Source organism: Crotalus tigris, unplaced genomic scaffold, assembly GCF_016545835.1.
Source record: "Crotalus tigris isolate CLP2741 ecotype Arizona unplaced genomic scaffold, ASM1654583v1 scf7180000018165.1400786, whole genome shotgun sequence".
In the NCBI taxonomy this organism is placed as follows: Eukaryota; Metazoa; Chordata; class Lepidosauria; order Squamata; family Viperidae; genus Crotalus; species Crotalus tigris.
The window spans coordinates 300,136-316,542 of record NW_024096859.1 but is presented as its reverse complement, the minus strand read 5'-3'; the positions used below and the strand labels follow the sequence as shown (position 1 = coordinate 316,542).

Genomic DNA, 16,407 nt, shown 5'->3' with positions numbered 1-16,407 from the left:
CACGCGTTCCCATGTGATGAGTGCCGCGCGTCTCCTCGCGGCGTGTGGGCGACAGAGGGGAAGCCAATGGGGGGGGGGACGTGCAAACTTCTCCCCCCCTTCCCTCCTCCATCAAAGGCGAGAGAGGAAGAAGAACGGTGGGGGTCTTCTCCAGCCCTAATCCCCCTGAGGGGGGAAGGCAGACGCCGGAGTTGTTGCCGCTTTCCGGAGGGAGATGATGCCATCCGGGTGGGGGGCGCAACGCGATGGGCTCCCTTAGTTGGCTGGCCTGTACTAGGACCTGGCGCCGACCGTCAGCTGGACAAGCCAACCTCGGCTTAGAGGCTGGGGAGCAGCCGGAGGGGAGGAGATGGGAAGAACCCGCTCAGGTATTTAGTTCCCGCGCCTAGGGTGGTGGTGCGAGGTGGGGGCGGGGCTGTGGAGCGGAGGCGGAGCCACCGCACGATTCCCCCTGGGCTCCAGGTCCCGGCGAGGCGCGCCCGGGATTGCGGCGACTTTCACGATCGCGTCAGATGAAGTGTACAGGATGGGGCTGGGATCTGCTGGGGATCGCTTGGAACAATACGCCTCCCCTGCTTTGCCAGCTGGGCTGAGAGCGCTGAACCTTCAGCGTCCGCGCTGGACGAAAGGAGCCGGCAGACTCTCTGGACCACCCCGGACGTGTTTTTGGCCGTAGCCGCGCCCGAGACCACCAGCCGAAGCCTGGCGCTTCGATTTAAGCCCCGGAGGCTTTCTGCTAGACGCCGACCTGAGGTTGGTAGCTCCGCTTTGTCGACGGGAGACAGAGAACCTAGTCCATCTAATCCACCCTCCCAGAAGGTCCATACCCACCTTTTGTCCGGACTCTCCTTCCTCCGTCGATTCCGAAAATCGGAAAGGCCCAGCCACTCCTGTGTCTTAAAAGTACCAGAAGTGGGTCTGCGTGCGCGTGGGTTGCTGCTGGAGGCTCTTCCAGTCTTTGTTGCGTCGCGGTGGGGAAAAGTGTGGCTAGTTGTGTGCGGAGGTCAACCCCACTCCTTTGCTTAGCAAAGGGTCTGCTTTTTGAAGGGCTGGAGACCCGTCTGACTCAAAGAGGTAGCCTAAGATACCCGAAACTGATCTGGACAAGAGACCACGTAGAAATCCCAGATCTGAGGTGTAGCTGGGAAGTCCAAAGAGGAAAGCGAATACAAGACCATACCTCTTCCATTTATTGCTTTCCAGGAAATTCGCTATATCCAAGAATGGAAACTCAATTTGATGATCATGATTTTCAGGGACACAGTTTTCCCTTGAATGATCCTGTCCCTCCCCCTTTCCATCCCATCACACTCGGGGCTGTCCTTAAACTGATGTCTTTGTGCTGCTGCTTTTTTCTTTCTCTTTTATCATAAACTTGAAGCTAATGCTGCTGAATTACTATCATGGTTCACATTTAGGCTTTCCTTGTGTTAACTGGTTTAGCATAAGGATATTAAAAGCCTTGCTGCCTCTGAGGTTGCAGACAAATTTTCACAAACCTGAAAGGTTTTATTTTAAATGTGTTCTTGAAACACAGTCTAGAAAGGCACAGGGGGAAAGCATCTATGCTTTGATAGCATCTTCTTAGACTTAGCTTTATGCAAGGAGAACTGTTACTCTGTTGTTTTATTGGAAGGGGAACCTTTTCTTTTCCCAGTATTCATTACCAGTGAAGAACTAACACATACCTCAGGGTGTCTGACTCGTCCCAATACATCCAGGTCAGGCTTCCCAGCTTCTGCAGGGGTCAGCTAGATGCCTCCATTTACTGTGGTTTAATTCTTCCTCGTATTGAGATTGATTGTTGGTGACATTGCATTTATCTTCTTCATTCACCTTTTTTGGCAGCAGTTAGGGAAGTGACTTACCCTATTCTTCTGAGAGTTTTTTTTAACTTCCCAATCTGCCTTATACTTTTGGGTTTCCTAGTGGTCAACCATTCAAGTACTAACCCCATCCAAATGTCCTTAGCTTTGGGGATCAGCCAGGATTGCCAAATAGCTGCTAGTATTAAATCAGGCTAAATAGGGTTGATTCCAGCAAGACAAGGTGATCAGGGAGCTACAGATTCCTGCTTGCGGAGGATGGACACTCTTCTACATAGCAATACAATTGGAGATATCTCAGTTCCACTTTTCTGCTTTGTTTATAAAACATCAGCCTTGTTTAACCTGACTATCTGTTGTTGCAAAAGTAGCTGTAGATAAGCAGGCAGGGCAGCTTCAGACAGACTTCTCTCCTTAATAATCTGGCTGCTCTTTTTTTCTTTTTTCTTTCCCTTCCTGCGGTTTACAGGGGCAGAAATTCTAACATGACTTCAGGATGATTTGTGGCCAAATTCTTGAGACAATTCATGTTTACAACTGATAGGTTGATGCTGCTGGAACCAGCCACATGGCAGAGCACCAGCTTCTCAAATAAGAGCCACCTCCCACAATAACTTCCTTCATAAGAACGCTACTGGAGAAATTATTGTAGGACATTAAACCCAGAAGAAGCCTCTCAGTCTCTTGTCCTCATCTGCAGATCTTCTCCATTCATCCCTGCAGGATGGACCGCTCTGCCAACTTCACCTGTTTCTCTGCCACCACCTTGGCAGAGCCCAACTGGACCGATCCTGGCCTCCTGCCCAGCCCCTCTGGCATGGGTAGACCTTTGTCAATCTTCAAAGTCCTCATCTTGACTTTGCTGGCAATGCTGGGGGTTGCCACCTTCCTTTGGAACCTGCTGGTGCTGGCTACCATCTTGCGGGTGCGTACTTTTCACAGGGTGCCCCATAACCTGGTAGCCTCCATGGCCATCTCTGATGTGATGGTGGCCGCTTTGGTGATGCCCCTCAGCCTGATGTATGAATTGTCCGGCCATCGCTGGCGTCTGGGGAGGCTACTGTGCCAGATCTGGGTTTCTTGTGACGTGCTGTGCTGCACGGCCAGCATCTGGAACGTTACAGCCATTGCACTGGATCGTTACTGGTCCATAACACGGCATCTGGAGTACACGCTGAAGACCCGCCGGTGCATTTCCAATGTTATGATTGCTCTGACTTGGCTGCTGTCTGCTATCATCTCCTTGGCTCCGCTGCTCTTTGGCTGGGGAGAGACTTATTCCGAGGGCAATGCTGAGTGCCAAGTCAGCCGAGAGCCTTCGTACACCGTCTTTTCAACCTGTGGAGCTTTTTATGTGCCTCTCTGCGTTGTGCTGTTTGTCTACTGGAAGATCTACAAAGCAGCCAGGTTTCGCATTGGATCCCGCAAGAGCAATTCCATCAGTCCCATTACACCTGGAGCTCTAGAGGTTAGTGCTCTGGCCATTCTTTCAGCTGCCACTCTTTCAGCATAGCACAAAGATTTAGAGTGCAGCCTTCATTCAGTCTTTGGCTGACCCTTACTTTATTTAAGCAATGGTTTACCACGTTGCTGGCAATTGTGGACTTATGCAGATCTCAGCTTAGCAGTGCTCATGAACCATGATTCATTATTATTATTATTATTAGGGCTAGTCGCACAACCAGCTAGAGTCAGTGCTGACTCCTGGCTTTTTTTTGGATAGATCGGTCAGTTTTCTTGGTAATGTTTTTCAGAAGTGATTTGCCCTTGCCCCCTTCCTAGGGCTGAGAGAGAGTGACTGGCCCAACATCACCCTGCTGAGTTTGTGCTTAAGGTAGGACTAAAACTCACACAACAATTGGTGATTGGTGACTGGCTCAAAATCACCCAGCCAGTTTTCATGCCTAAAACAGGACTAGAACTTGGGGTTTCCCACTTTCTAACCAGATGCCTAATCATACAAAAGCAGCTTATTATTATTATTTGCTAGATTTTTTAAATTGCACTTTTCATATATGTTATATAACTCAAAGGGGTGATCTCAATATCTAATATTTTCTCAATTCTCTTTTGTTTTGAAGATTTAAATCAAAAACTGCAAAATAATTTGTATTTTGTAGGCTTTGAACCAATGTGATCCTTAATCCCATTTCTTGAATTTTGTGGATCAACTTTAAATTGGTTGATATTTGCCCTTCAGCTCAATTAGAAACTTGACTATCAATTTGGAAAAAAAGCAGCTTCCACTAAAAGAGAACTTCCCCAGATTTATTTCATTGCTGTGCCAGCTTTTTAAGAGAAAGACAGATTAGCAAGCAGGAATCAACAGATTAAATTTTTCCTGACCACTCAAACTAGGAAGGTTAATTCAATCAAATCAAACTACTAGCTTCATCTAGTAGTTATTTTCCTGTTTTTCTGCTCTCCCTGGATATTTGGGGAGATTATATCTTTCCCAGGTATATTTTTGGACTGTTATGTACAGCATATACAGGTAGTCCTTGAGTTACAAACATAATGGATTCTGCCCATCGTGGTCATAACTTGTGACAGTCATAAATTGGATCACCCAAGTGACGGATCTGATTTTACAGCCTTTTTTGCAGCCAAATGTCATAATCATTACACAAATTACCCAACGTTTTGCTATGGGTATGTTTTTTTCCCCTGAAATATGGAAGTAAATGTCATTTTTTGGCAAAAGTGGGGGTGAAAATAATCTGGTCACATGACTGCAGGATGCTGCAAACATTCATCAATGCTTATTTAAAGAGTAGAACTGGAAGGGACCTTGGAGGTCTTCTAGTCCAGCCCTCTCCTCAAGCAGGAGTCCCTATACCATTTCAGATAAATGGTTGTCCAATCTTTTCTTAAAAACTTCCAGTGATGGAGCACCTACGATTTCTGGAAGCAAGCTGTTCCACTGGTTAATTGTCCTCCCTGTTAGGAAGTTTTTCCTTAAATCCAGGTTGCTTCTTTCTTTGGTCGGTTTCCAACCATTGTTTCTTCTCCTGCCTTCTGGTGCTTTGGTAAATAGGTTGACCCCTCTTCTTTGTGGCAGCCCCTTAAAAAACTGGTTGCTGAGCACTCACAGTGCAGTCATTTGACTGTGGAGGGGGGGCACTGTTAGAACCTCAAAACCTGGTCATAAGGATTTGACCAAGGAGGTCCATTGTAACTTTCAATGGTTGCTAAATGACTGTTCATAAGTCAAAGACTGCCTGTTTGTGATGCCCCTGAACTTCAACTTTCTTGTTCTCATTAATTGAAAGGTTAGATATTTCATCCTCTAAGGCAGGGGTCCCCAACCCCTGGTCCATGGATCGATACTGGGCCACGGCATGCCAGCAACTGGTCCACACAAACAAGCAAAGCCCCATCCACAGGATGCAGGCAGCCCACAAAACCACGCACCCTCCACTCTGTGGAAAAACCTCTCTCCACATAAACCGGTCCCTGGTGCCCAAAAGATTGGGGACCTCTGCTCTAAGGTAGGACATTATCAACCCCCACCCCACAGAATTGGCATTTATTGCCCCTTCATGAGACCCTTTCTGCCATGTATTTCCTACACACAACGTGACGAGGAACAAAGTTCTAAGCATGGCAAGGAGGGGACCCAGTCTACACAAACTTCGCTCGAGTTTGCCTTTTTTCCATTCATTTGTTTGCTTTGGGCCTTTCAATAGATTCTCTTTATCTGGCCTGAATGTGTAAACAGCTGCTCTGCCTGCCCCAGGCTGCCTGGAATTGTGAACAGCACATGCTCACTGTTTACACCCTGTGGCAGGGTGAGCGTATATCCCCTGGCTGGCTGGGGAATTCTGGGTTTTGAAGTCCCCACATCTTAAAGAGGCTTTGAAATTCTGCCTGAAAATAGATCCTGTGTTGTAAACCCATAAATGATTTATGCCCAGAACAAGGACTATTTATACCATTTGTGGCTGTGGATGTGATTAGGTTGAGGTTTCTGGCTTCGTATTCACGCTCAGCCACGGCCAGGATAACATAAGCTTCTTGGAACAAACTCAAGCGTTGCAAACTAATCCGTTTCCCTTCATTACTTTTCTGTAATTGAAAAGCTACTTTGGAGATGGTTGCTGAGATTGACAGGACTGGCGCTGCCTAATCTTTTTGTATATAATCGTTTATCCCTCCCAAATCACCCTTTCTTTCGCTTGCAGGAAGAAAGATAGTAGGGTTTTTTTTCAGTGTAATAAAAAAAAAATCCTCCCATATCTTAATTTGGTTTTATTTAACTTTAACTGCACCTTTATTATTATTATTATTATTCTGGCCAGACTGAGCCTCTTGGTGTTGTCCAGGTTCTTAATTTACAATACGTTCTCGACTTATGACTACAATTGAGTCCCCAATTTCCATTGCTAAACAAGATAGTTCTTAAGTGAGCTTTGCCCCATTTTACGACCTTTCTTGCCACAGTTGTTAAGTGAATCACTGCAGTTAAGTTAGTTGTTAACTGAAAATGGCTTCTCCATTGACTTTACTTGTCAGAAGGTCATAAAAGATGATCACATGACACCCCCCCCCGGGACACTGCAACCTTCATAAGTACATGCCAGTTGCCAAACATCTCAATTTTGATTATATGACCATGGGGATGCTGCAATGGTTGTGAGTGTAAGGACTGCTTATTTTTCAATGTCATTGTAATTTTGAATGGTCACTAAACAAATGCGCCACCTCTATTGTGAAAAATTCTCCTTATTTTTGGTACCTAATTAGCATCTAAGCCAGGGGTAGGCAACCTTGGCTCTTTTATGACTCGTGGACTTCAACTCCCAGAATTCCTGAGCCAGCCATGTTGAGGGGAAAAGGAGAGGTTTCTAAGCTGAGCCAGGCTGGCTCAGGAATTCTGGGAGTTGAAGTCCACGAGTGATAAAAGAGCCAAGGTGGCCTATCCCTGATCTAGGCCATTTTAAAAGCTAACTCTGTTCAGTGTCTCTGTGTATGAACCCATCAATCTTTGGTGAGCGCTGTGTTTGCACACAGAAATCCCAGTAGAAATGTCCTTTTGCTTGAAATTTATTTGTTGATCCTGATAGCCCCTTCGATATATCAGTTGGCTTCCAAAGGCCTCTCAACTATTGGCAAAAGTGGGCCCTGATAGAAATAGCACTTAGACTTATATACCGCTTCACAGTGCTTTACAGCCTCTCTAAGTGGTTTACAGAGTCAGCCTATTGCCTCTCCAACAATCTGGGTCCTCATTTTACCATTCTTGGAAGGATGGAAGGCTGAATCAATCTTGAGCCAGTGAGACTCTGCTGGCAGCCAGGAGTCAGCAGAAGTAGCCTGCAGTACTGCAGTCTATCCACTGCGCCACCACAGCTCTGATCCTCACCACCCACAGGCTAATCCTCACTACCTACAGGCACTCAAGAGCCTGAGACTTCAATCCCACATTATTAAGCCGTGAGCTAAAAGTCCTGTGGCTGGGACTGAATGTTGAATTAGCAACAGGTTTTGTACTGGAAAGTCTTGATGTTTTCCATCTCTGGGTGACAGAACAAAAAATATCTCAAAGCCACCAGACTGCCATTGGTGGGCAAAGTTGTGTGTGGTGCCCAGGTTGGTAGACGTTTGGAGGGGGGGCTTAGAGAAAGTTTTGCAAATAATGAGAGATAGGAATTGCTCTCCTTGTGTAAATCTGGGGAAGCCAGAATGGGAAACGATAGCACAGGAATTAGAATTGTGATTTGTGTCAAGGGCTGAGAAATTCAAGCTCACCTTTCCTGGATGAGTGTCCTGGCCAGACACTCCCAGCCCAGATGTGTTGCAGGAGAAAATTAGAGGCAGGAATGTTCTATACAGGCTGCCCTGAACTGCTGGAAGTCATGAATAAAATACACAATCATGAAAAAAATCAGCATTTGTATTTTAAGGAATGTTGTTGTTGTTGTTGTTGTTAATTGCAAAGTTGTGTCCGACCCATTGCGACCCCATGGACAACATTCCTCCAGGTCTTCCTGTCCTCTACCATCTTCTGGAGTCCATTTAAGTTCTCACCTACTGCTTCAGTGACTCCATCCAGCCATCTCATTCTTTGTCGTCCCCTTCTTCTATTGCCCTCAATCTTTCCCAGCATTAGGGTCTTCTCCAGTGAGTCCTTCCTTCTCATTAGGTGGCCAAAGTACTTGAGTTTCAACTTCAGGATCTGGCCTTCTAAAGAGCAGTTGGGGTTGATCTCTTCTAGGACTGACCGGTTTGAACACCTTGCAGTCCAAGGGACTTGCAAGAGTCTTCTCCAGCACCATAGTTCAAAGGCCTCAATTCTTTTGCGCTTAACCTTTCTTATGGTCCAACGTCCACAGCCATACATTGCAACTGGGAAAACCATGGCCTGGACTATACGCACTTTTGTTGGCAGGGTGATGTCTCTGCTTTTTAGAATGCTGTCTAGATTTGCCATAGCTTTCCTCCCCAGGAGCAAGCGTCTTTTAATTTCTTGGCTGCAGTCCCCATCTGAGGTGATCTTGGAGCCCAGAAAAATAAAATCTGTCACTACCTCCATTTCTTCCCCATCTATTTGCCAGGAATTGAGAGGGCCGGATGCCATGATTTTGGTTTTCTTAATGCTGAGTTTCAAGCCAACTTTTGCATTCTCCTTCTTCACCCGCATCAAGAGGCTCTTTAGTTCCTCTTCACGTTCTGCCATTAGCGTGGTATCATCTGCATATCTTAGGTTGTTGATATTTCTCCTGGCAATCTTAATTCCAACTTTTGATTCATCTAGCCCTGCCTTTCTCATGATGTGCTCAGCATATAAGTTAAATAGGCAGGGCGACAGTATACAGCCTTGCCGGACTCCTTTTCCAATTTTGAACCAATCAGTGGTTCCGTGTCCAGTTCTCACAGTGTTTTTCAACCTTGGCAGTTTAAAGACTTCAACTTCCAGAATTCCGCAGCTGCCAGGTTTAACCACTAACCAAGTCCACCACTGCCATTCCTGGATACCCTTTTGCAGGCAAAAACTGCAATCTGCCCACCTAACTTTTGTCTTCTGAGCAAAATAACAAGGTCAGGAAGGAGAAGACACATCACGCCGAAAGACTTGTAGCACTTAAAAAAGGGAAAGTGGTTGAGATTTTGTGGGAATACACAAGTCTTTCTGAACCTTTGCAACTTGAAAAGGTGTGGACTGCAAGTGGCTTGCTGGCTGGGGAATTCTGGGAGTGGAAGTCCACATCTCTCCAAGATGCTAAAGTTGAGAAACACTGGAATACAACGTTCCTTCAGATGGGTGAAAAGGGAAACAGGTGTAAATAATAGCAGAGATGTTCTAGGATTTTTCCAGATTGTAGGAACTGTAGTAATGTTACTCATGCTGCAGCTTTCTGTTGCTTGATGTTGCAGTCATTTGATCCAAGCAAATACATCTCTATTTGTTTTTTTTTTATAGGAGGTTGCTGTCATCTCATCTCTGGGGGGAGGGGTGAATACTTTGTCCCCACCTCTTCAATTCTGGAGAAGTAATCTTGCTGTGGAAGCAAAGAGACCCCAGAATTCCCCTGGGAGTGAGTCAGCACAGCCTTCTGGCAGTTTCAGTCTTCTTCCAGAGATCTTTTTGCGCAAACGAAAACATCAATTGGGAAAATTCACAGGCAAACATGGCAGGCAGTTCTGATATATTTGCTGTTAATGCATCAACTAAAACTTTGCAAGAGAGCTTGCTTCACTGTATGTTAAATAAATCTTTCTTTTAGTATTATCAGAATTAATAATGCTGGCATATAATTAAGAGGAAGTATGGTGCTGGAGAAGACTCCTGTGAGTCCCTTGGACTGCAAGGCGTTCGAACCGGTCAGTCCTAGAAGAGATCAACCCCGACTGCTCTTTAGAAGGCCAGATCCTGAAGTTGAAACTCAAATACTTTGGCCACCTAATGAGAAGGAAGGACTCACTGGAGAAGGGCCTAATGCTGGGAAAGATTGAGGGCAATAGAAGAAGGGGACGACAGAGAACGAGATGGCTGGATGGAGTCACTGAAGCAATAGGTGTGAACTTAAATGGACTCCAGAAGATGGTAGAGGACAGGAAGACCTGGAGGAATGTTGTCCATGGGGTCGCAATGGGTTGGACACGACTTTGCAATTAACAACAACAACATGCTGGACCAGATAATCAGGAGCCCAAAAAATTTCTTTGAATACTCCAATATTTTATTTTGCTGGTTCCTTGCAGTGAGCTATGATTCTTGGTTTAAGCCAATAAATATTATAATAGATATCGCACGGACATAATTCTATTTATTTAATTCATTAGTTGATTTTTATTCCTTCTTTATTATTATTGTTATAAATAAGGCAGCGAACATACCTAATGCTCCTTCCTCCTCCTAATTTTCCCATAAAAATAATCCTGTAAGGTGGGTTGGGCTGAGAGAGAATGTTAGGTCCAAAGTCATCCAGCTGGTTTAATTGTCTAAGAACATGTCTTAAGGCAGGGGTAGGCCACCTTGGCTCTTTTATGACTGGTGGACTTCAACTCCCAGAATTCCTGAGCCAGCATGGCTCAGCATGGAAACCTCTTCCTTTCCCCTCAGCATGGCTGGCTCAGGAATTCTGGGAGTTGAAGTCCACGAGTCATAAAAGAGCCAAGGTTGCCTACCCCTATCTTAAGGAATAAAGATATAACATGCAATCATACATGTAAATTTGAAGACAGTGTGCCACACTGAACTTCCAGTACTGTACAGGTAATCCTTGACTTATGTCCACAGTTGAGCCCAACATTTCTGTTACTAAGCAAGACAGATAAGTGAACTTTGTTCCATTTTAAGATTTTTCTTGCCGCAGTTGTTAAACGAATCACTGCCGTTATTAACATAGTAACACAGCCGTTCAGTGAATCTGGCTTCCCCATCTTATTACCCTCCTTTCAGGGAATGCTTTCATGCTCGGCATCAGAACAACGTTGGGCAGCGAAGCAATAATCTAAAAATGCTATTTCTATTTCGCAGGTTGATTCTCAGCATCCTCAGATGGTGTTCACTGCCCGCCATGCCACGGTGACGTTTCAAACGGATGGAGACACTTGGAGGGAGCAGAAAGAGAGAAAATCTGCCCTCATGGTGGGCATCCTCATTGGGGTCTTTGTCCTCTGCTGGATCCCCTTCTTCATCACTGAACTCATCAGCTCCCTCTGTTCCTGTGACATCCCCCCAACCTGCAAAAGTGTTTTCCTTTGGCTCGGATATTCCAATTCTTTTTTCAACCCTTTGATCTATACAGCCTTCAACAAGAATTACAACAATGCCTTTAAGAACCTGTTCTCCAGACAACAATAAATGATGTCTGGGAAGAGGGCCCAGAGGTGATTTTTCCAAAAGGCAACTGGACTTTCCTGGTTTTTTTTTTCCTTTTGAAAACATTTCCCTTCTCATCCAAGAAGCTTCTTCACTTCTAACTGATTGGTGGGGAATGAAAGAATTTATATTCTTTGCAGTTTTCTGATCTGAGGGTTGCTTGCTAGCTCTCTGGGGGGTCATTGAGGCCACTTGGGGGGTTCATCTGTATTCTCGGGGTCACCTGAATCAGAATGTAAACAAGTATGGAATTTTCAGCAGTCTCAAGGAAGTTCCACGCCCATCTACATTCTGATTCAGATGACTCAGAGGATACAGATGAATGCCCAGGTGGCCTCAACAACTCTCAGAAAGAGTGCTAATGAGGAGATAACTGCAAAGAATCTAAATCCTTCCATCCCTCAGCAATAAGTTAGAAGCGAAGAAGCTTCTTGGGTGAGAAGCAAAATGTTTTCAAACAAAAAAACAAGAAAGTCCTTTTGGAAAAAGCACTTTGAGACAACCATGGCCTGGATGCTTCTGGGGAGAGAATATTCTTTCTAAAGATTTTATGCTCCCAAGCATCCTCCAGAGAAGGAGAAAAAGCTCTTGAAATAAACATTGTTCATTTCCAGTCGATCCATTTATTCCAGTTGCTCTTAATATCTCTGTTAGTTCTCCATCGCTATAGGAGAATATTGAAGTCAGTAGCTGCTCGTTCATACACAGTATTTTCTCAGCACTCATATAATGGTATTTTGTCATTGAGATAGTCTGATGTATCTTCTCAGCTCAGTTGCGCTTGCTAATGTGTCACTCTGTGATGTTCATATCAATGTCACTTTGTGATGTTCATGGCCACCAAGAGAATCACAGAACCTGTGACATCCTCCATAATGTGACATGAGTTCTGTAGTGAGAAAAATCTGCTCTTCTTTGTAGCTCTTTGGAGAATTCATATCTAACAAATGTACTGCTCAATATATAAATAGGGTAATCACAGAGGGATAGGAAAGGAAATTAAGGACCCACTTTGCACATGGTTTTAATCAATTTAATACTTTTTTATTTCATTACATTAGCGGAGCGCATATAATCCTTCAGGTATTGCTGAAGTAAAATTCTTGGCAGACAAGTATTGGGAAAAGAATTGGAAGTTACAATTCAGCCATATCTGAAGAGCCAAGGATTCTCTATTCCTGTGTTATTGTTTCAGACATTTAAGACACCAAGAACCAATCATCTGGTTCTGTATAGCCAGGTGGTAACTCACACTTTGAGTCAGACCCAGAAGTTCACATAACAAAAGTCTTACGTGCACAATCCCAGGAGCACCCCAAACTGTTCACCCCATCACCTTCTGTATGAGCTGCAGCTTCCAAATCAGTGGTGGGGTTCAAATATATGAACAACCAGTTCTGTGTGTGGATGCCACTTCCGGAAGTCCATTCTGGGTCTGGGCAACAAAAAATTAGTTACCAGTTCTGCCAAAGTGGTGTGAACCAGTTGAATCCCACCACTGTTCCAAATCCTCTTCAAAGGTAGGCCAATGAAGAATTAAAACATTTAATCAAATGTGTCATTAGGGTTGAATTTCTACAAGCACAGTGCATCAAATAATTTTTGTGTTTGGAAAAAATCTTATCTATTCATATAAAAAATACATAGGTCTGGATGCTGGAAAAGGAGGTTATTCTAACAAAGATCCAAATGCAGGGCATTTTATTCTAACAAAGATCCAAATGCAGGGCAGCCCTATATCTCCCCAGATTCTCCTTTACAGTTATTATCTCTTTGGCTGGTGAAACTTTCCAGTTTCTACTTTTTCTCAGTAAATGAGCTTCCCCAACCTGGTGTATTGGGACAATTATTACAACTTTCAATATAGCACCAGAAGAAGTAGATCTGAAAAAAAAAAGTTATGGTGAAATGGTTTTATGTAATGCATGAAGGCCCCTTAATCTGTAATATGAATTAAGGTGAGAGGAAGTAATAGGAGAAGAAGGATAGATCATTTCTTCTGCTTGAATGTCTGCAGAAACTGAGCAACAGTAGGAAATATTAATTAATTCCAGCGACATTGTTTTGTATCATTTGTGGAAAATCGAATGCTTCATAGGCACTGAAATCTATTTCTATTTCTTGCTGCTTTACTTTTTGTCTTTCATTTTCTTTAAAAAAGCACTACAATATTGAATAAAGTGTGAAAGCTTTAACACAGACATCTGTGAAAATTTCAAAGAACGTATATTAGGAATTTGGCAACATGTCTGCTCGGTAGCAAAGGGCAAATATTACACATATTCAGACATTTCATATATCCCATAGACAGCCCTGCTGAGTGTTTGTGCAAGTAGAACTAGGAGTAATACATATACACCATTCTTCAATCTTACTGGGTTTAAGGCAGAGGTCCCCAACCTTTTGGACACCAGGGACCGGTTCCATGGAGAGAGGATTTTCCGCGGAGCAGAGGGGGCGTGGTTTTGTGTGCTGCCTGCACCCCATGGATGGGGCTTTGCTTGTTTGTGCAGACCAGTTGTTGGCATGCTGCGGCCTGGTACCAGTCCACAGACTAGGGGTTGGGGATCCCTAGTTTAAGAAATAAAGATCCAGTTCAAGGTAAAAGACTTGGAGGCTTTCAATCAAAATACTGCATAGACTAGGTTATCAGGACCATGGATAGCTCTCTGCAGACTTACAAAGGAGACCTTCCATAGGGCATCTAAGCTGCTTTAGCAGTACAGGTAGTCCTCAACATACTGTATAACCACAATGTTTTGTTTTGTCTTGCCTTATTACTTTATCAGTAACTCAAGGTTATGAGTGTACACAATACACCTTCTTCCTATTTTTCCTACAATGACAACCCCATGAGGTTGTGAAAAGAAGGACTAGGGGAAACAGAATAGCAGCTTTCCAGTATTTGAGGAGCTGCCATAAAGAAGAGGGGTCAACTTATTTTCCAAAGCACTAAAAAGTAAGATAAAAAAAAACAAGGAATAGAAACTAATTGAGGAGAGAGCAACCTGGAATTACAGACAAACTTCCTAACAGTATTGATAATCAACCAGTGGAACAGCTTGCCTCCAGAAGCTGTGAATGCTCCAACAATGGAAGTTTTTAAAGAAGAGATTGGACAATCATTTGTCTGACATGGTATAGGGCAGGGGTCTTCAAACTCAGCCCTTTTATGACTTGTGGACTTCAACTCCCAGAAATCCCCAACTAGGCACGCTGGCTGAGGAATTCTGGGAGTTGAAGTCCACAAGTCATACAAGGGCCAGGTTTCAAGACCCCTGGTATAGGGTCTCCTACCTGAACAGGAAGTTGAACTAACCCAGCTGGCTTTCATACCTAATTAGGACTGGAAAATTAATTGCTAAGCAGTGCAGTCCTTGAGTGAGGCATCACATGATTGTACCAATTTAAGCCCTTTTTGCTGCAGGCATTAACTGAGACATCACAGTAACTTCCAAGCTCCTACCAGCTTCCCCATTGACTTTGCTTGTCAGAAGCCAGTTGAGAAATTTGCAAGTGACAATCATGTGACCACTGAATATTGTATATATGAGATGATTGCCAAGTATCCAAATTGTAATCAAGCGACCTCAAGGTGATTGCGATGGTTGTAAGTGCAAGGACCATCATAAGTCACTTTTTTCAGTGCCATTGTAACTTCAAGACGACCAGACAGGTAGAGACTACTTGGATCATTTTTTCCACCCAAAATGGAGACTTTAGCCAGCTTTCCCCAAATCAGACTCTTTAAACAAAAATGAACTGGGGAAAGGATAGTATTTGTAAAAATCTTTCCATATCATTTCTCCCTACCCTTCCAGATACATTAAAATCTCAATTCCCATTTTTAGAATTATAGTGAGAGTTGAATCCCGGAATTTGGAAAACAAGGGGTTAGGTATGCTTGTCTATGGCAGGGGTCTTCAAACTTGGTCCTTTTATGACTTGTGGACTTCAATTCCCAAAATTACTCAGCCAGGCATGAGTAATTCTGGGAGTTGAAGTCCACAAGTCATAAAAGGGCCAAGTTTGAAACCCCTGCCATAAAGTCTATGGACATTAAGCTCCAATGAAATTCTTGAATTTAATTCTACTGTAAGTTATGGAGGTAGCAAATAGTGGAAGGAAAGAAATGAATTTGTATGCTTGTGTGACAGCCTGTCTGGGAACACGAGTGAATTTACATATTATGAAACTCTCAGTCCTTGAAAATATGGCTTACAATTTAGTAAACAAGGGCTGTCATTCGTCTACAGAAGTAGAAAAATACAACTGCCAATATGTTTCTTCTTTCCTTAAATGCCTGAAAATCTGAAATATCAGCCAAAAGAAAGTTGGACTGTTGCTTGAAAAATGAACTGTTCTGTATCCAATTAATGCTGCATGATGTTGAGATATGTTGCTGTAGATCCCAGGCCAATATTGCCAACTCCAATTTCTGATATTCTGAAAGAAGAGAATCCCCATCACTTTTAAATGTAGAACTTTTGCTAATTTGGCAGTTGCATGCTTTGATCAGATACAGCACTGGGAGGTATAGACCACACAATATTGTGCAGCACTGAAAGTCTTAAATTCATATGGATATGTCACAATTTTCTTTGCAACTAAATGCTAAAAGCAAGCAGTCCTTCCACCATTCATCTAGCCAGGTTGAGTGGATGGTTATGTTGAAGGTCCCATTCCTACGGGCATATTTTGTTAGGAACCAAATGCCATTTGATAGTTATAACAATAATAATAAAGTTGGAAGGGACCTTGGAGGTCATCTAGTCTAGCCCCCTGCTCAGGGAGGAAACCTTATACCAGTGGTGGCGAACCTATGGCACGTGTGCCAGAGGCAGCACTCAGAGCCCAGCAGCTTGTGCAGGTCCATTAGGCTGCCACAGCCGCCCGGAGCAGCAGCCCACTCAGCACAAAGGAGGTGAAGCGGCTAGCTAGCAAGCTCGAGTAGAGGTGGTAGAGCATGCCCACACCCAGCAAGCCAAAGGCCACCCCAAGCAGAGAAAGCCAGATCCCCATCAGTGCCATGGCCCCCCCAGTCCTAGCTAGGATTCCATGCCTCCCCCCATCTATTCTGGGCCTCCTGCCCACCGTCCCTCCTGCCAGAGACCCCCTGAATCTCCCCCAACCTGCCTGGCCCCCACAGGCATCCCCCCCATGAGCAAAATCGAAGTGGCCATGCCCACTTTGGCCACACCCACCCAATCTGCCGTGATAACCGCAGCCATGCCCACCCAATGGGCCCCACCC

At 44.3% G+C, this 16,407-nt stretch overlaps 1 protein-coding gene across 1 annotated transcript; it reads left to right on the top strand.

Moving 5' to 3' along the window:
* The first annotated feature begins 517 nt into the window (after window positions 1-517).
* Window positions 518-11,219, top strand: HTR5A (5-hydroxytryptamine receptor 5A). The gene is made up of 3 exons (XM_039348630.1): window positions 518-753; window positions 2,296-3,294; window positions 10,810-11,219. The coding sequence occupies exons 2-3, from the start codon at window positions 2,551-2,553 to the stop codon at window positions 11,134-11,136; spliced, it is 1,071 nt and encodes a 356-aa protein (XP_039204564.1). The 5' UTR covers window positions 518-753; window positions 2,296-2,550; the 3' UTR covers window positions 11,137-11,219.
* The last annotated feature ends 5,188 nt before the right edge of the window (window positions 11,220-16,407 follow it).

Bases quoted from the DNA above. Each gene is read 5' to 3' on its own strand.
- HTR5A (XM_039348630.1), top strand. From the start codon at position 2,551: ATGGACCGCTCTGCCAACTTCACCTGTTTCTCTGCCACCACCTTGGCA. The intron at 3,295-10,809 runs GTTAGTGCTCTG...TCTATTTCGCAG, and splicing joins TTACACCTGGAGCTCTAGAG to GTTGATTCTCAGCATCCTCA.